This window comes from Eretmochelys imbricata, chromosome 5, assembly GCF_965152235.1.
Source record: "Eretmochelys imbricata isolate rEreImb1 chromosome 5, rEreImb1.hap1, whole genome shotgun sequence".
NCBI classification, from domain to species: domain Eukaryota; kingdom Metazoa; phylum Chordata; order Testudines; family Cheloniidae; genus Eretmochelys; species Eretmochelys imbricata.
The window spans coordinates 65,137,730-65,161,959 of record NC_135576.1 but is presented as its reverse complement, the minus strand read 5'-3'; the positions used below and the strand labels follow the sequence as shown (position 1 = coordinate 65,161,959).

At 39.1% G+C, this 24,230-nt stretch overlaps 1 protein-coding gene across 1 annotated transcript in view; it reads left to right on the top strand.

Moving 5' to 3' along the window:
- The window catches only part of SLCO4C1 (solute carrier organic anion transporter family member 4C1), a 98,906-nt gene that overhangs the window by 61,026 nt on the left and 13,650 nt on the right, over positions 1-24,230 (top strand). Inside the window, exons 7-9 of the mRNA XM_077816335.1 lie at positions 6,306-6,450; positions 9,689-9,884; positions 18,947-19,100. Of these exons, the coding sequence (XP_077672461.1) occupies positions 6,306-6,450; positions 9,689-9,884; positions 18,947-19,100 (495 nt within the window). The remainder of the gene's footprint in view (positions 1-6,305; positions 6,451-9,688; positions 9,885-18,946; positions 19,101-24,230) is intronic.

The following is a 24,230-nucleotide window of genomic DNA, read 5'->3' as shown; positions in this document are numbered from 1 at the left end:
AAAGACTTTCACAACACATACAGATAGCAAACTGCCTTTGTAGGCTTTTTTATCTAAAGTGCGTTAAAAGAGCTGAAAGAGTTTTTTTTTTTCTGTCAGTAGTCAGGCTTATATGAACCATCCCTGTATATCTCTGGTTACTTCAGGAGACTAATTTTAACGTGATGTGACTTCTAAGGTTAGACTGACTATACTTTTTCAAAGCATTACTCTTCCATCATACATTGGGCATGAATCCAGGTTTGACTTTTCTGTTACAGATGTACAGCAACCTATATACCTTAAATTATGGGATCTCTCTCGAGATACAACATACGTATTTTGGATGTACTATGCTTTGGAGTTGCCAAAAGAGCATTTTACTGTTCACTCCTGTTACTACTGCACCATGAGGAATCTTTGCATTTAACTGACCTTTGGCTAATTCTTGACCACATTAGAGACTCATACCTGAATCTTTTGTCCTCAAGAGTGAAGACTGCAACTAGTCTGTTTTTGGAAACATACAACTATTAATAACTTGTTCTCTGAGGATGAATGGTGTAATCGATTTACACTCTCCCATCCACTTTCAGTGCAGAGGTGTGGATACAGCTTTACAATTTTTTTAATGCTTTCCCCCTTTTGCTCAGAATAGGAACTGATGGACTAGAGCAATGATAGTGTGTGGTAAGAGTGAGATTTAAATAATCTTGTAAAATATAATGTTATCTGAGTTCTCACTGCCCTTGAGCCAAGCATAATCCCAAATCTGTAATTCTCTTGCAGATTAGACAACAATATTGGACATGTAATAAATCATTAGACAACAACATCAGATATGTAATTTCTCCTTCCTGAGACTAATACCTATATTTTACAATCTCATTCTTGATTGAAATGCAGCCTGGGAGAGGAAACATGTTAATGAGTTCCAAGAAGTTAAATAAGAAATGGAACTAGTTAGACACCTTTTCTTCTATAATTAAAAAATGAATTTTTAAAGACAATTTCATAAAGCATCTCTCAATATTGCATTATTTGATGAAATGCTGGGTTTTTAAAAAAATACCATAGAAGATGCTGTTGTCTAGTTGCCTTTAGTGATGTGTTTTCTTTAACAAAAAAGGTATGCCTTAGAAGGGCTATCATTTCACTTAAAAAGTTCATTTAATAAATTCATTTAGTGAAAGAACTTGAGTTCTTTGCGTTATTGCACATGTGGCTCCCACTAATTGTGTCCATTGTGCCCAGCACAGCGGTTTGGAATGTTGACTCTAGCAGTATCTAGCAGGGATTGCGCATGCTTCTGCTTCTGCCACATGTCCCCCCGCTTCCCCCATTTGAGGTCATAAAGGGCACAGTGACCCCAATCGCCACTCAGTTCCTTTGAACTGCCATAGGCAGTGAGTTGGAACAACATAGTGTTAGTCTGTAGGAACCTTGCTACTTAGTAATTAAACTGATCGTTGGTGATTCTTTTTTTTATAAATAGGAGTTAGTGTTTTGATTACTATTTTATTTAGCTTGTAGGCAGTAGATTAAAAATAGAAAGAGTGAAGAGCACAGTTTATATCAGAACATATATTTCTGGGTTTCAAGCCATGTCCCTCCTCTAGGGGGATTTTTCTTCTGACTAACAGCCATAACATTACTGCCTGGGTAAGGAATATATCATTGCTAAGTGAGCGATTTGAAAGTCCTTCAAGAAGCAGCCTGAACTGACTCTTTTTCTTATAGAAAGGTCCATGAGGGCTATGTTGGACTCAGGTCACAGACCTGATAACAGAGGCTTCTTTTTTCATAACTCATTCTGCCAGCACTCCTATGACCAGAGATGTGACATCTGATTCAGGAGCAGTTAAGAAGACAAAAGGAACTCAGAAGAATCCACCAAAGCAGTCAGGGATCCTTGCTGCCTGAGGACTGAGTGGCTCTGATTTTATGCAGAGTTGTTGTAGCTTTGTTGGTCCCAGGATATTAGAGAGACAGGGTGGGTGAGGTAATACGTTTTACTGGTGAGTTACCTTCTGTTGAATTACCTTCTGAATTACCTTCTGTTGGTGAGTGACACCTGAAAGCTTGTGGCTCTGACTCTGTCCTTTTCCTGGTACTGAGTCCTGTCTCTGGGACCAGGACTCAGGAGTGCAGAGGAGCTCTTCTGAGGAGCCCTTGCAGCCAGTGAGAGAAAAAAGCAGGACTTGGGCAGGTGGTGCCACACTATAACAGAAGGCCAGTTCAGACACCGTCTCTATGTCTTCGGCAAGGAGATCTTTAGGGAAGATCATCTACTTTATTTATTTTTAGAACCAGCTTTAGAAAAGCTGTTCCTCTCAGTACTGGAGCGCTCAGGATGGTCTTCATCAGTGACTCCTTTGTTGGTACCAATGGCTTTTATCAAAGCCTGCACTGACAGTTTCAACCACAGGACAAGCTTCAAAGCATAACTACAGCATCCTCAGCGATGGGAACTTTTACAATTAAATTTGAGCTCCAAAAGGTTCCTTTGTGCCTTCACCAGACATCAGCATCACTCGAGAACCTGAGTCATCTTTCCTGAAGGTTTCCCCAATTTTGGTGCCAGACAGATTCCCTCCATGAAAAGATGCAAGGATACTTGTAATGCAAATTTCTTTGAACCAACATACAAATACAATTAAGGATATGAGTCCCATGCAGGTCCTTCAATCTTCTGTTGTGCCTTCGGTGTTAGAAACTTTTTCATCCAAAAACTTTGACTCCTCTTCAGACTGATAGGAGTTCTCTGCAAAAAAACCCCCAAATCCTATTGATGGAAAGAAAATAATCTAAGGAGGCATACGGGGTAGGACCTCTTAATAGATCTGAGGATGCTAATTCTCACAATGCTCTTTGGTTTCCTCCATATTGGCCAAATGTCCCTTTCCCAAATGGTCTGCAACTGTGGTCTTATTGGCTTTCATGGATCACAGTTTTCATGAAATGTTGTCCCACACTATACGGGATCTATACATAAGTCACCTGTGGCAAATTCTCATGGTTTTATCATTCTCCTTGTCATGTTTAAGAAATGAAGGAACAACAAATTGTAAGCAATCGTGAAATATCTGCTCATCAAGAGAGTCTTCCCAATTTATCACTTGGTCTTTCTCCCTTGCTTGATTAAACTATTTCATGATCCACAATTTTCAGCTGATGATTTAAACCCAGACAGGAATTATTGAAGCATATTGCAAAAACACCAAAAGTTCCTTTGGAGACTATTCAGGAGAAAGTGTATAAATTGTTTGATATCCTAAAACCAACATCCCAAAGCAGGGTTGAACTACCTATTAATGAAGGGATGTTGCAGCCATCAAAAGATCTTTGGGCTACCCCTGCTGTGAGGCAAACCTGCAGCCAAACCAGGGCTGCTCGCTCAGCTGCCCCTCCAACAGACCTGAGGTGAGTAACCGCTCAGGCATGCAGGAACAATTCAGTTTCACTGACTTACCGTTCCAACAGAGCCTGCAGTGACTTAGCCCTCAGGCATGAGGCAGCAACCTATCCCTAAGCCGAGACGGGGTCAGATGACCCCCAGGCTCAGGTATATCCCCAACCCTACTAGAGCTGCAGATCAATCTATGCAACAGCACTACCTGGCCAGGAATCCTCCTGCTACCTTGCACTGTATCAGACTCTCGAGATTCCCAGCCTGCTCTTGATCCTGTTCCTGCCCCAGCCTTGCCTGAGCCCTGTTCCAGTCTAGTCCATGCTCTACTCTGACCTTGCTGAAGAGCTGTTACTGACTCTCTTTAGCCTTGCCTCTGCTTTCTGACCTTCCCTGGAGCCTGGCTTTGACCTGGACCTTGGCTTCGACCCTCCTTGTATCTGGACCGTGTCTACAGAACTGACTTGGTTTGTCCCTGGATTCTGACTATCCATTTTTGATCCCTGGCTTACACCTTGACTCCAGCTATAGTACTGATTCTGGCTTGTCTACAGACTCTGATGTTTGTTCTGACCTTGGCCTGTCCCCAGATCTTGATTCCAGTGCTACCCTTGGCCCAGTCCGGACCTTACCTCTGGCTTCGACCTCTGCCCCAAATATTAGGCCTGACTAGATCTCAGGAATCTCAGTTAATACATTCAATGTGCCAAATTCCATATGGTAACTTTTGTTTCTTGTTATTCCTGCTGTAGATCCCATGGATTGATTCATTACCCTCAACTTACAGGATGCTTAATTTGATGTGTCAATATACCCCCCACCACAGAAAGCACGTACATTTTCTGGCTCTGGAGAGTCATTACCAATTGAGAGTGCTGGAATTTTATTGGCACTGAGCATATTCACGAAGTGTCTATCAGTAGTACCAGCCCATCTACTCAGCCAAGGATTCTACATTTACCCTTACATAGATGTGCACGGGAATTCATGAACACAAGCGTAGTCACAGCAAAGAAAATGATTCATTTAGTTTCATCCCTGGGTTTGAGGATCAATTTTAAAAAGTCAACTCTGATTCCATCTCAATCTACAGAGTTCGTCAGAGTTCTTCTGGACTCAGTAGCATCAAGAGCATTCCTCCATCAGAGAGATTTCAAAAAATAAAAACAAATATGATTTCTGTACTGACCTCAGAAGACTTAGCTTTACACATTAGTGTCAGAGAACTGAAAGTTGCCAGACTGGCGTGCCAAGTATTTCTATTGCAGATTAGGGGAAGCAGTCTATTAGTCCTTACACACAACATGGCAGCAGTGTTATAACTCAGCAAGCAGGGGTAGCCCACTCTTCTTCACTCTGTCAAGAGGCAATGTTGGGAGCTCTGTATTGCCAGCTCAATAGATCTTAGAAGCATTTTATCGGCTGGATGTACAAAACAACCTAGCAGACCCCCTGAGCTGATTGTTTATGAGTCACCATGTGTGGTCTGTTCAACCAGATGTGGCCAGATACATCTTCCAGTTGTGGCGGTTTCTCCAAGTAGACATATTTATGAAAAAGTCCAACAGAAACTGTCAGCAATTATGCTATCTATGGGGTCACAATTCTGTGACAATTACCTTTTTAATGGCTGTGGTCAGGCAGACTCATGTACAGTTTGTCATCAGTCCTGCTCATTCACAGGTTATTATTAAAGATGAGAAAGGACTAGGCCAGAATCATACTTATAGCCCCAGCATAGTCCTGTCAACACTGATTTTCCACTCTTCACTCTATTGTCGAGACTATGAATTCCCCATTTGAACTGTTGGCTACCTGCTCTCTACTGCACCTGTCAATGAAGGTGGCATTTTTGGTGGTCATTACCTTGGCCAAAGAGTAGGGGACCTGCATGCCTTAATGCTGGAGCCTCCATATACAATCTTTTTTAAGGAAAAGATTTACCTGTGTCTTCATCCAAAGTTCGTCCTAAAGGTGGTTTAATATTAGCATAGAAACCACCCAATTTATTTGCCCATATTCTATCTGAAGCTTCATATAAGCAGGGAGGAAGAACACTTGCATACCTTGGATGTCAGAAGAACTATACTGTTCTACCTCAACAGACCCAGGCACTTCTGTAAATACTCCCAGCTGTTCATAGCAGTGGCAGACAAAATAGGAGGACAATCAGTTTCCAGCCAGAGAATTTCTTCCTGGATGGCATCCTCTATATGCCAGAGTTCTCTTGCCAACAAAATAAAACCACCCGCAATTGCGGTGGTAGCTTTGTTGGTGGGAGAATGTCTCCCACCAACAAAGCGCTGTTCACACTGATACTTTTTGTTAAAACTTTTGTCGGTTAGGTGTGTTTGTTTTTTCACACCCTGACCGACAAAAGTTTTAATAACAAAAGTGCAGTGTAGACATAGCCTGTCTCCTTGCTTCTCCCTAATCACTCATTAACTTTTGGCCCCAAACTTCCTCCCTCCCCCCACAAGAGAATATAGTTAGAAATAAGAGGATGCAAAATATTCTGTTCTCTCCCTTTTTGTGTGTGTTTGTCTTTGCTTTCTCTTGTTATTTAGCTCTCCTGACAATATGATCTCTTTCTTTGGGAGGCTTTAGCACAGTCTAATAGATGGAAAACGTATCTCTCAAACATCTAAAACTAGAATGGACAATACATGTGCACTGGAGAAAAATAATCCTTTGAGGCTAATTTCTGATAAATCTATTTCAGTTGTGGAAGAGTAGAAAATCATATTCAGGATTTCAGGGCTTGCAATACTTTGGTTTAAAAGTCTTGGGTATCAGCACACATTTAAAATGTTATTTTTAAACACGCTGTAGTTTCTATTTGTATTAAATAAATTCAGTAAAAGTAATATTATAATGAAGTAATGTACAGAATACTAAATAAGCTTTTCCCTCCTAGATACTGCTGAAGAATCCTGTGTTGATGTGTTTAATAGTAGCTGCTTCTACAGAAGCTTTAGTTGCCACTGGCTTTGCAACATTTCTGCCAAAATTTATAGAAAATCAGTTTGGACAGTCATCCAGTTATTCAGCTACACTAGGAGGTAAAGGGTGTTTCAATTTTTTAAACTCTTTAAATAAAAATATCTTGTGCTATATATATATTGTACTGCCTATGTTAATTAGCTGGTAGAGGAGAGAAATTAATTTGGGATTGGTATGTACTTGCAATTGTAGAGTTTCTGTAACCTTTAATACATAAATATTTTTAGCAAAAATTGGTCTTTTTATTACAAAATGTGAACTTCAGAGCAGCAGTGGACTCTTTCCCACACCGTTCCACTCAGTGGCCTTGCCTACACTAGGAAAACTATCACCTGTGATTCACTAGTGGTGCAACTCTGCTAGAAGAAGCTGTAGCATCAACAGAACTCCAGGCATTTTTATCACTCATTGTAGGGATAGACAGTGTTGTAATAATTTGGCCTACAAATTTACCCTAATTGAGAGCTCAATTGTAAAAAAAAAAGAGTGTAAATTCATAAATGTCACAATAACCTGTAACAACAAATGTTGATGGGAAATGGTGCAAAACAGAGACAGACTGAATTAGTCAAAACAAAAAGTGAGGCTGATCCTCAAGTACTGTATTAAGATCATGCTTGATGAACAAGGAAAGTATGGAACCAGGAATCAGTGAATCAAAATTGGTATGTTGGAAATTAACTGGTGTCCAAAATAATGGGGGAATTGTTAACCACCGCTCCATTTCTGGCTCCTTCAAGGAAGATTTTGGGAAGAAAAATTGGCCACTGGCCTGAGCTTCACCAGCATAGTTGCCATCCCCACCATCTCCAGCGACCCTAGACCATCTTCATCCTAATGCTGAATGATGTCCTGAGCAGATCAGGCTGGAGGGAGGGAGTGAGATGACACTACTACCTCCACCAGCTGTGGCTGAATTCTAAATACCACCTGGGATGTGAGACTTTGTTTGTCCCACCTCTCCACAAATGTATACTTTTTCCTTCTCTACCATATTTCTTCTCTTTCCAATCTCTCTCCTTTTTACTTCTGTCTAATTAGAATCTGGCTTACCTGGCCAAGACTGCATATTTGGCCACACTGCTGCAAGCCTGTGACCAGAAAGAGGCAGCTAAAAGCAATAACCTAACAGCTTGATGCTGGTACAAGTTTGACAGGTCTTAGAGTAGCTGATAAGACTGTGTGCCTTGCCTGTGTTTTTCCAGCTGTGAGGTTGCAAGTGAAAGGCAATTAGATTTTCTATCTTTATTATTCTGTTCTCTCCCTTTTTGTGTGTGTTTGTCTTATTTTGTCATCTAGGAACTGGGACCACACTTTAACAACATGAGCAAGAACAACAGTTCCAGCCCATCTCAATTAACTGTATCTCTTTTCTCTAAAAATCTTTAATACCATCTAAGTCACTGTCAGAAAAGGTTTTTTTTTTCTTTCTAAAGGCCTCAGTTGGCACGTGACCAGGATTTATCACCAAATTTGGTCAACTGGTTAGATCATTAGCTTCCCTGGCCTGTGCCGGGTACTGACAGGGAGTGCGATGTGAACGCTGATCCATGCCCCTCCATACTAAGTAGGCTGAAGTCTCCATATACAAAACTCTGAACCTTGTTTAAAACTTATGTTGAACAGTGACTGGGTTATATTAACACCTTTGATTCTTTGGCCCCATATATTCTATCTCACTTAATTCAACAGACAATATATTAATAAAAATGTCTCGAGTCCTGTTGACATGACAGTTTCCACCTTTGCTACCTCTGGTGAATACCGTTTATGGTTTTCTTAGGATAGACTCAGCTAAAGTGTTAATCCATAGGAAATTTAGATATAGTCTGAATGTCACTTGAAGTCTGCTTAACTTCAAAGTTATTTTAGGGTAGAAGGGAAGAAAAGGCAATTGGGAATTTTGTTTGCAATGACTACCACTTTGTTCCCGATCCAACTGCCCTTGACCCTTGGCCTGGCTGCTCCCTGACTCCTGTTATTGGCTCTCTCCTTCCATGGGACTCTCATCTTCTGTGCTGCCAGCAGTTGTGGGATGTAGAATTTTTTTGTGATAGAAAAGAGAAGTGGAATTGGTGTTGGGCTTATTTTATGCCACCACAATGATCTGTGTTAAATTTGGTCTTTAATACCAGTATGTTTATTAATGGCCTAGAAAAGGGAGTAAACAGCATCTTAATGAAATGATGATATCAAAGTGGGAGGACTGAAACAATGTAGAAGAACTTGGGTATACAGATTAGAAAGGGATGGAAAATAACAATGAATGAACATGTTGAGAAGAATAAAAGTTAAAATACCATGCAATAAATTAATTGAAATCAGATATTCAATTGCATGGAACAATCTGAAAAGCAGTGTGGTTGAAAAAGACCATTAGGCTTCTGGTGTGCTGAGTCCACTGCCTAATTGTTAAGATTTTGTTGGTATTCTGGGAAAGCAGAGTTTTAAGGCAGTTAATAAGAGAGTTTTGCAGATGTTGATGGGAAGCTCTTATAAAACATGAGGGGCAGAATGGGAGAAAGAACAAAGGTGCTTGTTTGAAAATTTAACAAGTGTGTGATGGTGACTGGCATCATGGGCTGAGCAAAGGGGAATTGGACCCTCTTGGTTATCAGTGAGCTACCCCACACCACAATTACTGCCCTTGGAACCTTTCAATCTATTGCTTCTTTGATGACAGTGAAGGAATTCCCTGCAGGAGTTGCTATTTCAGTTGTTGCTGTGATTCCACTTATCCCAGTTTAGCTATGACTGCTGCAGGTACTTACTTCTACTGCTTCTTTGCCTTCCTGGAAGGTCTCATCCTTTTATTTCTTCTGGGTTTATTTTTAACCCTAGAAATTGCTCAGAAAATGAGGTAGGGAGATTGTCTGACAAGGGGTTTGGAGGACCAAAAAAGCCCAATATCTGCACATCGTTGGAACTCATTATGGAAAATCTTGTGCTTAAAGTAGCAGTAGACTGTGTGGAGGAAGGTTCCCAGCTGACTGAAGGGTGCCCTAAAAGGAGTGCTATATTAATCTAATGTGTCTACCACACAATCTAAGATTGGGCTGTGCCTTTGGCAATAAGAAGTTTGAAACAACAGCTAAATAATGTGAGGTCACAGATGCATGCATCTAAATCTAAAGAGAATCATTTACGTTATTTTTTGTGAGAACTGTTATAAAAGTTCATTCATGCCTTTTGAAATTCCAGTAATATAGTTTGGAAATGACAAAAATCAGGATACACCCTAAATTTTGATTATGTCTTGCATTTTTGTGTAATTGATGGTGTCTCATTTTACTCTAGGGCTTGTATTAATTCCAGGAGCAGCACTAGGTCAAATCATAAGTGGCATCTTGGTTTCCAAGTACAAACTGGATTGCAAAAACATAATCAAGTTCATATTAGGCACTTGCTCAGTGGCTCTAATATTAAACACAGTGTTTGTGTTTTCTAAATGTGGGAATGAACCATTCGCAGGTGTCTCTGAAACATATAACAGGTAAATATATTTTAACGTACTCTTGGGTTTGGTAACAATGTTCAAAATGAGTAAACTGTTTTACAGTGCATAAATACACTTTTCAAATTGTCTTGTTTAATCTTCTTTAATGTATGAAAAACATACTTCGAGAAAGTAGAGAATCCTCTCCATAGTTAAGTCCTGCTAGCAGTAGATGAAAACAGGAAAGTTCTTGTGATGTTATATGTCCTGTAAAAGGGTCTGGCAGGCTGACTATGCTCAGCTATTATTTCTCTGTCTCTTGCAGATGTGGGCAGCTGGTGTGGTTCCTTAGGTTAGATGTCTGTGTTTCTTTGGAGAATGTTTTCCCTCAACCCTCTTCAATTTCTGTTAGAGGTTGATTAATTTATGCAGGTTTCTTTCTTGATAAGAGAGTCCTATCCCCTGCTCTTTTATTGAAGCACATTGAAGGATGGCACGGAGGTTGAAGTCCTAGCTTTGCTGCTTTGGCAGCAAATGGTCTGCAACCAGTGGGCCTCCAGTTCTGTTGTGTACCATTCTTTCTTAAAAGACTGGGAGGCTTCAGCTCTCAGAGTAGAGAGAAACTTAGCCCTGTAGTTTTACCTTTGCATGCATACCTGCTTCTTAGCTGAAAGGCATTTTGAGCCCAGCAACTTAACTGGTAAATTGATCTTGCTTTAGGTGGTGTGAGGTAGGCCTCATTTGAGACCAAGTACCATCATGTCAATCATATATGCCAGTCATGCAAAGGGCCATGGCCTTCCTGGATAGAGAACATGAGCTGCATCGGTCTTGCCTTTTTGGCCAGGCAGCAGGATAACCCTAGTTGCTGAAATCTAGACAAGGGTGTTTTTGCTTACTTGGGGTATATCTACACAGCCACAGGAGCAAGCCTTCCAACCTGGGTTGACAGACTTGGGGTAACATGGCTCATGTTAGTGCTCTAAAAATATGTGTGTAGACAGCACTTTGAACTTGTGGTTTGGGCTGGAGCTTGGGCTCCAAAGTCCATCCCCCCTTCCTTAGTTTCAGAGCCTGAGCATCAGCCTGAACCAACTTAAAAGTGCTGTCTTCACAGCTATTTTTAGAGTACTAGCACAAGCCCTACTAGCCCAACTCTGTTAACCCTGGCAGGGAGTCTTGCTCATAGGGGCTATGTAGATGGTGTCACTCCTTCTGTGTAGCTCCCTTAGTTGTCTGAACTGCTTTCTGGAGACAGAGCTTGATTCAGCCTTCCTGGCCCTGATTTAGGAATTCTTTCATTTTTCTGAAGTGTCCATACCTCCTGTGCAGCTTAACATTTTGCTTCTAATTTTATCAACTGTTTTTCTTTACTTTGGGATGGGTGCATCAGTGAAACATGGTCTCTTGGGTCAGATGCTCCTCTTGAATTATTCTTCCCCTCTTTTATTCTTGCATATCCTCTACTGGATACTGTCCTGTAATATGGTCAATAAAAAATCCAGGTACAACAATGCTAAATTGTATTCAAATCAAATGAGAGCTACCTTTTTTCTATCCAAATTAGACAAAAATCTGACGTACATGGGATAGAATTCTAGTCTTAATGTGGCTTCTTCTGAAAAAAAATATGGAGGAAAAAGGATCAGTCAGAACAGTGTTAAACACTAAAAAATACATAAAGTTATATTTTAACCTTACTTTCAGAACAACGGGTTCCAGAGAGTGTACTTATAGGAGTTGTTTTAAATTCCAGTGGGTAAGTAAATCTACACAGGTAGATAGTGATAGCAGTATTTTAGAACACTTTTTAATTGTGGTTGGGGAGTGTGTTCACAAATAGGTAAAGAATTTTTGTTCCTTATTATCACAGTAGTGCTTAGATACTGCAGCTTGGATGGGGCCCCATTATGCTACAAACACAATAGGAAGTGACAGCTCCTGACCCAAAAAACTTTCATACTGAGTAGATCAGACTGACTCTGAATGTGGGGGGAGGGTGGAACAGAGGTGGAGTGACTTGTCTAAGTAGAGTCCAACTCAAGTGTCCTATCTACTGGACTACATTAGCTGTTTTTGAAACTTCCAATTAGTCTGATTCTATGCTTGTATCTATAAGGATTCTGGTCTCTTTCTGTTAATGGATTTTGACTTCTTGAGCAACTTCAGCATTTCCATCTGACATCCAGTCTCCATGCGGCCCTTCTATAAGGATAATCAGCTTGCCCTTAATGTATAAAAAATTTTGTTTCATTCCAGAACACCAGTGGTGTGTGTGTGTGTGTGTGTGTGTGTATATATACACACACACACTAGTACGTGCAGGTGGCTGCATGCAGTGAAGAGAAAGCAAGTGGTGTGTCCTAGTGTGCCGAACTACTTTGGTGCAAAGCAAAACACCTCAAAATGATCATCGTTGGTGATATCTACTTTATCCATCTTGTCATTGATACATTTGAATGTGAACAAGTTTAATAAATTCTAACCTAGGATAAGGGAGACAAAAGTTACAGCTTACATTGTTATACTTGAAAATTACTCGGTGTTTCAATAGCCTTCTAACTTTATATTCTAACTCTGTTGGTCTTTACAAACGTATAATGTATGATACTTTAAAAGAATAGTTTTAGTATTATTTTAATTTTCTATTCAGAAAGCCCTTTTAAAAATGCAGATTTTTTAAAATGCTATCCATTTAATGAGAGATTTTCAAAGGCACAAATAGGAGATGAGAACATAAGAATGGCCATACTGCGTCAGACCAATGGTCCAGGCCCAGTATCCTGTCTTCTGATAGTGGCTGGTGCCAAATGCTTCAGACGGAATGAACAGAACAGGGCAATTATTGAGTGATCCATCTCCTGTTGTCCTGTCCCATCTTCTGGCATTGAGATTTAGGGACATTCAGAGCACTGGTTATATCCTTGACCATATTGGCTAATAGCCGTTGATGGATCTGTCCTCCATGAACTTATCCATTTTATTTTGTGAACCCAGTTATAATTTTGGCCTTTACAACATCCCCTAGCAATGAGTTTCCCATGTTGCATGTATATTGTGCAAATAAATACTTTGTTTTAAAATTGTTGCCTATTAATTTCATTGGGTGACCCCTCATTCTTATGTGAAGGAGTAAATAACACTTCCTTATTCACTTTCACCACACTATTCATGAATTTATAGACCTCTATCATATCTCCCCCACCTTAGTCATCTCTTTTCTAAGTTGAACAGTGCCAGTATTTTAAATCTCGCCTCAGATGGAAGCTGTTCCATACCCCTCATCATTTTTGTTGGCCATCTCTGTCCTTCTCCCAATTCTAAATTATCTTTTTTGGGATGGGATGACTAGAACTTCATACAGTATTGCAGATGTGGATGTATCATGGATTTGTATAGTGGCAGTATGATATTTACTATCTTATTATCTATCCCTTTCCTAATGATTCCTAACATTCCATTAGTTTTTTGACTGCCACTGCACATTGGGCAGATGATTTCAGAGAAACCATCCATGATGACTCCAAGATCTCTTTCTTGAGTAACAGCTAATTTATAACTCATCATTTTGTATGTACTGTTGGGATTATGTTTTCCAGTGTGCATTATTTTGCACTTGTCAACATTCAGATATTCAATGTTTGATGCTACAGTTTAATTACGATAAACATTTTTTGGTTTGAAATGCTTCTTTGAACATAAGTACTCTTTACAATTTTTTTGCTAGTTTTTAAAATATTTGGAATTGACACATGTTTTAAGAGAGAAGTTGAGGACCTGCTGTAGGAAGAAACAGTTTATACAAATGTTTGTGGCAATCTGCATATGGTACTGCTGATTAGCCAAAAAAATCCTATTTGATTAAAGACAGTACCAGCAAAGGGACCTTTTAAATTTGCAGGCTTTCACAGAAAGCTCAAGTGGTAGTAAAAACACTCATTTCTGTCACACAGAGTCTCCGAAGAGATTTAAATTACTCCTGTTTCATAAACAGATAAAAGGACACACATTGCTGTGAATCGAGCAGAATGAAAAAAGAAAATATCAGCTATCCTGAAACTCAGACAACTCAACAGCAGCCAGTTATTCTATCATGCAGTGACAGAGCTAGAGGCAACTCCAATTGTTTGAGGGTCTGCCAAAGAGCCAGATGGTGTTGTGGAAAATAAATTCCATGCTCTGGTACCTAGGGATTCTAGCTTCCATTTAAAGATAAGCATAAACATGAGTGATATGCAGTGCAACTGGGTAAATGACTTCTCAATATTCCACTCCCAGTCCTCATTCTTTAATTTTAGAAAAGGACTTAATATGTTGTCAGAACAATATGGTGACAAAAATAGGACCTTTATTTTGATTAGAAAGTGCAGTTCTAACTTTTCTGTCTTTTGCTCTTGCTGCCATAAATTGAACTCTTTTGTGGCCCCCAGTGGCTCTAAACCAAGTACACACAAGTGAACCCATGCGCTCCCTACAACGTGCATGAAAGAGGTATTTGTGTCCTAAATGGTCTGGGAGAGCAGGGATCTTAAATATCAGATTTAGCCACCTCTTATGTGCTGAGGACTGCCCAGTAACAATGTCATGCAACTGCAAAAAGTGGACAGTGAAGAACATCAGAAATTGTAGCATAAGCTGGAAACTGAGAAACTGAGATACATTAATCTAGGACAGATATGCCTCATTCACTTTATGTGAATTATCAGATGGAGTTCATTTTATATGAATTATTTTGGGGCAGTTCTTTGGCCTGTGGTATACATGAGGTCAGACCTGATGATTGCAATGGTCCCTTCTGGCCTTGGCATCTATGAATCTATCTGTATTAGTATTCATGAATTAAAGTCAAAACTCTTTCTCTCACACATATAATAGGAAAATGACACAAAACATGGAGTTTGACAGGTAGGCTGTTTCAAAGTAGAAACAATACTAGATTCATAACTGAATAAATCAGATATTTTCAGGATACCGTAGTCTAGTGAAATATTCTTACTTTTTTAAAATAAATTAAAACATAAAACAAAACACACACACACACCATGAAATGGTGACTGCCCACAAACTGCCAAAGAAAAATGTGAGAATAAGAGCAAAACATTGGTATGTCATACATGGTTAAATGCAAAAACACAATAATGCAAATTTAAAGTCACACATGTAAGGCCATGGGCTAGGATTTTCAAAGGAGCTGAAGGGAGTTGTTGCCCACTTGCTACTGAAATTCAAAAGAGTTGGACACCTAAGTCCATCTTACTGCATTGAAAATCACTGGCTTAAAAGTCATGAAGTGACTTTTAGGGTTTAAGGTTAAACAACCTTAAATTTCACAAAACCTGCTTCCTTGCACATATCACCATAGTGTCTGAGTGCCCCACAATCTTTACTCCTCAGCACCCTGTTAGGTAAGGAAGTACTACTATCTCCATTTTACAGATGGGAAACTGAGGCAGAGAAAGACTTGTCCAAGATCACACAGGAAGTCTGTGAAGGAGCAGGGAATTGAAGCTAGCTCTCCCAAGCCCCAGACTAGTGTCCTGTCCACTACAAGGCTGTTTTAAAAATTCTAACTCATTTTCTGAGCTTTCGATTCCTAATTATATAATCTTAGTGCTGCATCAATTTACAGTAGATTTGAAGTTAATAGTTCTTTTGAATATTCATTATTAAATCTTTTTATATTCACATAGGTTTAAAGAAAATTGCTCCAGTGAGCTAACTTTAAAACTTTTTCTTCAAACAAGGCATTTTGCTGGTTTTGCTAAGATCTAAAGTGAAGCCACCCTCAAGGAAAATTTGTACAGAAGTTCTAAAATTTTGAACATCTAACATAAGAAACCTGGATTTGGAAAGTGCACACTTAACTATGGGGAGAGATTATACATGCAAAACTCTATCCCAAAAGGAAAAGAGAATTTCGTTGAAAACTGAACATGTGAAACAGAACTGTACTGCAAAATCTTTTGTATCCATAACTCTGCAGTATCTTTTCACTAAGATAGTGAACAGGTGGAACCAACAGATGCAGCTGAACCATTGGTGATAATGATTAGCAGTAGGTCTATAAAAATCCATGCTCTCTTCAGCATAATTTCTGCAACCATGGTTGAATCCCGCATAGTTGTTGCAATGATGTCAAAGACTTCTTGTCTGTCTCAACCCTTACAGCTAAACTTATCAGCACCATTTCAACTACTCTCATTTCTGGCATCCATTGGCAACAGTTCATTTTTATCTTGTCCATCGTGTTACCTCTCAGAGGGTTTGACATACAAAATGACTGGGAAAGAAAAGGGGATTTAATAAAATAGCACTTCTCCATAGGTTCTTCAGGAAACTTTAGAACAATGCACAGCTAAATCTGTAGACATGGTAACTGGTAGAGATTCTATGAGCTTGTGGGAATTTAATCACATGACTGACTCCCACTTTGAATGTGGTGTGGCTAAATTCCTAGGTACTGAACTGATGACTCATTTCTTTGAGAATCTCTCTTTACAAGAGTGGTTTGATTGATGCTTGAGTTGAAATTGAATATAGTCCCATGAAGTTGGGAAGTAGGTGGGTGTTTATTGTTTTGTTTGGAAATTTTGAAGGCAGCCATCATGATGAACACTACATCTTTGTAGAAGATAAGATACTTTTATGCTCTTTTCCTTTGTATCAGCATAGTACCAACCTTTCTACACCTATTAATGTTGAAAATCATTTATTGTAAAACTTTTGAGTTCAGACACAAAGAAACAATCCTTGACATGGTGCTGGTATCATTTTGTGCTCTGATTCTCACCAAGAAAACTTAATTAGCAATAGTGGTGATTTTGTACAGTTGAAATGTCAGAATGGTTCACTTGAGAACATGGATGGAAGTAATACACTGTACATTCTTGAATCTATGATAATATCTAAGGCGCAAAACCTCTCCCACCAACATTCCCTTCACCTCCTTGAGCAGTTGAAGAGCAGGAATGCAGTGAAATCACTGCCATTCTGCTGGCACGCTGAATGCCAGTCTCTGTTTTGCAAAAAACTACATATTTCCTATGAAAAAAGCAAAGGAGTACTTGTGGCACCTTAGAGACTAACCAATTTATTTGAGCATAAGCTTTCATGAGCTGTAGCTCACTTCATCCGATGAAAGCTTATGCTCATGAAAGCTTATGCTCAAATAAATTGGTTAGTCTCTAAGGTGCCACAAGTACTCCTTTGCTTTTTGTGAATACAGACTTAACACGGCTGTTACTCTCTGAAACCTGTCATATTCCCTATGACGATTGTGAGGGTGTATCAGCTGGTTCCACCAGTCAAGCTTCCCTGGAAAAGTCTTGGAGCAGCTGTGAAAGCTTCCCCCCTTGCTTCAGTTGCATTACAGTCCATGTGCACCAAACAAACACAATAGCCTTTTCTCTGTGTGTCTGGATTTGCTCTTTGATAGAAGCATTGCAAACTCAGTTTTCAATATATTTTTGAAAAATGTAAGATGTCTGCAGAAGATTCTGAGATCTGAGTTACCCAGGAAAGAATTTTCTGTAGTATCTGGCTGGCGAATCTTGCCCATATGCTCAGGGTTTAGCTGATCGCCATATTTGGGGTCAGGAAGGAATTTTCCTCCAGGGCAGATTGGAAGAGGCCCTGGAGGTTTTCCGCCTCCCTCTGTAGCATGGGGCACAGGTCACTTGCTGGAGGATTCTCCGCTCCTTGAAGTCTTTAAACCACGATTTGAGGACTTCAACAGATCAGACGTAGGTGAGGTTTTTCACAGGAGTGGGTGGGTGAGATTCTGTGGCCTGCGTTGTGCAGAAGGTCAGACTAGATGATCATAATGGTCCCTTCTGACCTTAGTGTCTATGAATAAAGAATAAAGGCATTTTACCACTCAGTAAAAATGACTGAATGCTTCTAGATTTGTAACTTTGATGTAGCATTCCACATGCACTTTGAATGTTGTGCATAATAATTTCATTTTACAGCTAACTGAACTGTCACTGGCAGAAGTGAATTGCCCTTTTAAAGATATTAATTTATATCTTTAAAGGAGCACATAATAAAAATAGAAGTTTATAAACTGACCCAAATTTCTCCCAATTGAAATTGGAGGATGTTTAAGTGATAGTTTGGACACTAACATACTACCACTCACTTTACAATATAGCTTGATTTTTAAACTGCTAAAATTGCAGCATTCCCTAGTTTCAGTAGAACTAGCTTTGAAACAACTTATGATGCAAAAGTTGTGTAATGCGCTGTTTCCATCAGGAAATTCAAAATCATTGTCATCCTGTTCCATCCTCGTGCATTGTGGGAAATTCTTTAATTTACTTCTCATATAACTTAACATTTTAATGTTATAAGGCTGTGCATGGTTACTTCAGCTATAGATCTATAGTACCTTTGCCACTCTGGAAGTGAGAGGACTAAACCTAGGATATGCAGCTGTAGTACACAGGAGTTAAAGAACTCAGTTATCTATGTTACCAATTCCCAGAGCTGCAAAGCTACTCTGGGACATGACTTAGGTGTTATCTTGTCACTATGTAGTTAGCACATGTAGCCTTCTTGATGTTTGAAGAAGCCAGATGTCATCTGGCTAAGGGACTAATAAAACAGCAGATATCTGAGAGATGGCTCATGAGTCAGATTGAGTTAAAGGAATAAAATCAATACTTGATCAATAAAAGTAGTTAAAATGGCTCATTTTACAATATCATTTCCACTTATCTTTAAAATGTGTTTTTTCTCTTATCTGTAGCTGTGTTAATGATCCACAAAAACACCTAGGAAAACTGAATATACACAGTATGTAATAAAAATCACTAGACAAAGTGCTGTCAGATGCACTGAGTATACAGACTAGAATTTTCCCCATAATATTTCAGTATAGCAATTTTAGGTATTACAATAAGTATAAAATTTTCAAAGAGAAGTGTGATCTTTACATTTGTTATTAGTTTGAACTTTATAATGGTAGTAATGTATGTTTGTGTAGAACTGTAGATTAGTGAACATATGAGCATTCCATTACTGACTCATGTTTCTCTATTCCCTATTGTAAATTATTCTTAAACCGAGTTAATGAAATCTATTGTTTACTCATTGCCTGTTTAATCTTTACCTTACAGAACAGGCAAGTTAAGGAACTTGACTGCACCATGTAATGCTAACTGCAACTGCTTACGCTCCTTTTATTACCCAGTTTGTGGCAGAGATGAAGTCCAGTATTTTTCTCCCTGTTTTGCAGGATGTACATCTTTTACTGTTCAAAAAAGGAAAAAGGTATTTTTTTATGCGATGTCTTTAACAGGAAATAAATGCACAGTTTATCCTGTATCTTGGTTTCTTAGCAAAATTTGTATGCCATTTTCAATTATTATTAAAATGTAAGAGAATTGTTTCCATTACAACAAAACAGTGAATCAGCATTAGCTTTATAATACATAATTGTGAACTAAAAAAAAAAGAAAACCAAACCCAAACAAAAACCCCCCTTTGAACCTATAAGTGAATATTAATGTCAGTGGAATGAGGGGTCTAGTGTCTCGTAGTTGTTACATGTCTGCAGTGTTTTGTTGCAAATGTAGTTCTCTGTGACAATTCTAGCATTGTACTCATTCTGTAAAACGATAAGTGGCCTAAACAGAAGATGCTACTACTGTTAATTTTTACTGTCCAAAACAGCCAGTGGCTTTAAATGCACACCTGGATTTTGGGATTTACTTATGTATCTAGAAATTATTTTGAATTTTCTTTGCTGACATTTTGTCAGATAATTTTGTTTTGTCTCTGAATCAGGCTCTAAATGAGAGAAATAAATTTGTTAGTCTTTAAGGTGCCACAAGTCCTCCTTTACTTTTTGCGAATACAGACTAACATGGCTGCTACTCTGAAACCTATCACTGAGAGATTAATTCCGGCACAGGATTACATGATATTGACTCATATACCTTAATATAAATTACTGCTGTTTTAATAAACTTCATCCCTGTAATATATTCCAATAAAGTAAATTTTCGAACTTTGAACAGGATGGATTAATCTTTCTAAAATTATGTAAACTCCTTTATTTGGGGCTCAGATGATGATAGGACTCAAATGGTGGGCTAAAAAAGCAGCACTTCAGTCAGTGTTAAATTAATGAATGGATCCTTATCCATTTTTATACAATAAGGCCCCAAATGCATCATCAGTTCATGCAGATTTGTTAGGATCAAAATAATTCCAAAAGCTGCTGGCTTTCTGTGCAAGGGTGCCAGCGCAGTCTGGGAAGGTGGGGGCAAAAACATTTTGCTTGTGGTGGAGTCTTAAGAGTGATTATTTTGGTACCCCCTAGAGAATGAATCAAATGTCAAGGTGAGATGACAGGTTTCAGAGGGGTAGCCGTGTTGTTCTTTTTTTGCTGATACAGACTAAGGAGTACTTGTGGCACCTTAGAGACTAACAAATTTATTTGGGCATAAGCTTTCATGGACTAAGACCCATTTCATCAGATGCATGCAGTAGAAAAATATATATATGTTATATACACACACACAAACACACAGAGAACGTGAAAAAATGGGGATTGCCATACCAACTCCAATGAGATGAGAGGAAGGGACTTGGGATTTCAGCAGAGGTGGCATTGAAGTTGTTTCCTTTAATAGGCAGTGTTGCAGAAGTGGTTCTGAGCAGGTTTATAGACATGCAAGTAGAGAAGAATTCAGAGTCAATTATAATGCTATGGTTACAGCCAGAGAAGGTGAATTTTAGGGGAGAGAGAGTTGTGCTGGGGCATGCTGCTCTTGCTCCAAAGCAGTTCTGGTTTTGAGAGTTAAGTCCTGCTTTGCTGAATTTCTTTCACTAAATTCATGCAGCTTGGGCAATGGGGAGAATACAGTGCTTCAGTTCCTTCTGTACCAAAAGGATGCCTGCAGGAGATGGCAGCTACACTTAGCCACATAGAAGTATAAGAACTGCACTGCAAGAGAAGGAAGGAAGCTGTTGTGTGGAACTTTTAAGACCAATACATATGGAAATCTGGTCATGTTTGGTTTATCAACTCTGGGTGGTAGTTGCTTCCTCCTGATCTCCCCAAAACAGTGCTTCAGGCCCTTCTGCCCCTAAATCTGAACCGGGTCATTCTTGTCCATGCTGTCCTGAATTGAGAAGTATCATCACCTTGCCGTGTCCCCTCAGCACAGTAAACTCTTAGATTCCCTTGCTGTGGAAAATGCTGAAAAGTGCACAGTGGGAGAAGGCAAGCAGAATAGCAGTCAGTCAAGGTAAGCTAGAAGATGGCAAGAAGATGGCCTCTGTCAAGGTTCCTTTCCCACTATGAACTCTAGGGTACAGATGTGGGGACCTGCATGAAAACCTCCTAAACTTATTTTTACCAGCTTAGGTTAAAACTTCCCCAAGGTACAAACTATTTTCCTTTTTCCCTTGGACTTAGATGCTTGGTGGTGGCAGCAATAAACAGATATATAACCGGGAAAGAGCCTGCTTGGAAACATCTTTCCCCCCAAAATCCTCCCCAAACCCTTACACCCCCTTTCCTGGGAAAGGCTTGATAAAAATCCTCACCAGTTTGCATAGGTGAACACAGACCCAAACCCTTGGATCTTAAAAACAAGGAAAGAGCAATCAGGTTCTTAAAAGAAGAATTTTAATAGAAGTAAAAGTAAAAGAATCACCTCTAAAATCAGGATGGTAAATACCTTACAGGGTAATCAGATTCAAAACAGAGAATCCTTCTAGGCAAAACCTTAAGTTACAAAAAGACACAAACAGGAATGTACATTCCATTCAGCACAACTATTTTATCAGCCATTTAAACAAAACAGAATCTAACGCATAGCTAGCTAGATTACTTACTAAGTTCTAAGACTCCATTCCTGATTTGTTCCCGGTAAAAGCATCACACAGACAGAGCCTTTGTTTCTTCCCACCTCCAACTTTGAAAGTATCTTGTCTCCTTATTGGTCATTTTGGTCAGGTGCCAGCGAGGTTATCCTAGCTTCTTAACCCTTTACAGGTGAAAGGGTTTCCTCTGACCAGGAGGGATTTTAGAAGTGTTTACGCTTCCCTTTATATTTATGACAGCCTCTTTCATGGATTTACCTACCCCAGAGAGACCATGTAGAATCTGGGTAAAAAGGTAAATTAGAGAGGAATTTGCACAGCCATATAACCTCATTACACACACGGATCTATGTGAGGTTATGGCTATTCCTGGTTGAAGGAATGTTAATCTTTTTTTTTTTTAAGAAAGATTTTGAAAAAAAATCTGGAGGCTCTATTAAAATAAAATACAACTAAAAATCACTCCATTTGTTCACTTGATTATAAAAGCCTCTGATAGTTTACTGTTAATTACATTTCATTCTCCCGTTACTTCATTAAACATTAGAATGTGCTTACCAAAGCAGGAAGGTTGATGTGGATAGTTAGCGGACTTCAAAGTGAGTGAGTTAATTGAGTCCACATGAAAGTTAATCATATTACCTCTTTGACACCAGTTCAAGGTTATTTGACTCTCTTTTCAGGGGTTTATGCCTGAGTTGGAGTGCTGTCAGACATGAACAAAACAGTTGGTCATAGTATCACCAAAGTAGCAGTGTGGGATATCTCTAATTCTTCTTATATAGGCAGTGCTGGGACACATTTCCTTCATCTGTTTTTATTGTTTTGTTTTTTGCAAAGGGGTGGGAAGGAAGGTTGAAATCTTGTACCTCTTCCTGCAAATGGTGTGTGCTACCATAGGCAAAGGATGCTATTGTGATACTGCCAGTCATCTAGCCCTACTCACCAGTACCATATGTACACTAGGACTAACAATGATGAAGCTGCTCTAGTGGTAGTGAAAAGGCTGGCTAATGTAGTGATAACTTTTGTAGTAGGGAAGCCTTCCAGCTTTTCATTTGATATTGTAGTAGTCATATACTCATTCTAGCTAATATTGGAAAGCTGTGCGAGTGTTTTTACTGGAGGGCATACATTCAAGTTATTTTTTACTCTGGTATAAAGCAAGTAGACAAGAACTGTCATGAGGGAAAAGAATGTCATGTTTTGATTAAAGTTTATATGACAGATGAAGCACTTGTTGGACATGTCTGGCTGGAAAGGTTAATTCAAACTGCTCTTTGGGCCAGAGTAAGTGACAGGCCTTGAGGCTGGAAGACCATGGTGATGACAAGGCTGGATCTCATCTCATCTTCATAAAGTACAAATTCTCTTTTCTTTTCTATTATCTGTTCTCCATTTTGTTCCAAAAGAAGAGTGTACAATTCTTTTTACATTACATGTTTTCTGTGTTTTAGAGTTATGCAGTTAGCACAGTGTGTTTTATTATAATTTTCACATTCTGTCAACTACTTCTTCAATCTATAGGCTGCTGTAACTTATGCTGGAGCAAATGCAGCTTGTGAGCCAAGAAGCCATATCTGTATCTCCTAATAGCTCCACCCATTTCTATGCCAAGGGCATCACTAATTCACCTGCTTCCCTCAGATCCTTCAGTTTAGCTTGTATTTGTAACAAACATATTTTAAACAAACACCATTCACCGCACCCTCCTCTCTCCACAAAGTATGAAAAGGAAGTGGGGGAAAAGGTCTTAAAATAGTGTGTGCCAAACACACATGCCCAGTACCTTTGCTTCTGTATCCTACCTTTCCCTCACTATTCACCCCTCCCCTACACAAACACTCTTTGTGTATTTAGATTGCAAGTTTTTCAGAGGCTTTGCCTTCCTTCATTTAAGTCATGCACTATGCCCAATAATAGTGCTATATAAAGCATAATTCATAGTTGACCGCACTGGAATTTACCAACATTCTTCTGAAGAATAGGGAGAATAGGAATTTACCAACATTCTTCTGAAGAATTAGAAAGAGCATTCTACAGTTTCTAGTCCCTTCTGTTGCTAATGAGTGGAGAATATGGAAGTCGAGACTGAGAAATATGGAAGTAATTTAGTGAGTATTGTACTTGAACAAAGACAAGATATTTAGATTAAGTTGAAACAGGACAAAAGCTGAACAGGCACAACACTGGAGAAGAAGGTAACCACTGCTTATCACTATGAAAGGTTTTTTTCTCCTGCTGATAATAGCTCACCTTAATTGATCACTCTCGTTATAGTGTGTATGGCAACACCCATTTTTTCATGTTCTCTGTGATATATGTCTCTTCCTACTGTATTTTCCACTGCATGTATCCGATGAAGTGGGTTTTAGCCCACGAAAGCTTATGCTCAAATAAATTTGTTAGTCTCTGAGGTGCCACAAGTACTCCTCGTTCTTTTTATTGCAATAATGCTATCCTTCAAGTGCCATATGTGATACATCATTATCTTTAAAATATGGCCTGGAGGTGCCAACTGAGCTTAGTACCCCATTGCACTAGCAGCCACTATATAAGCAGATA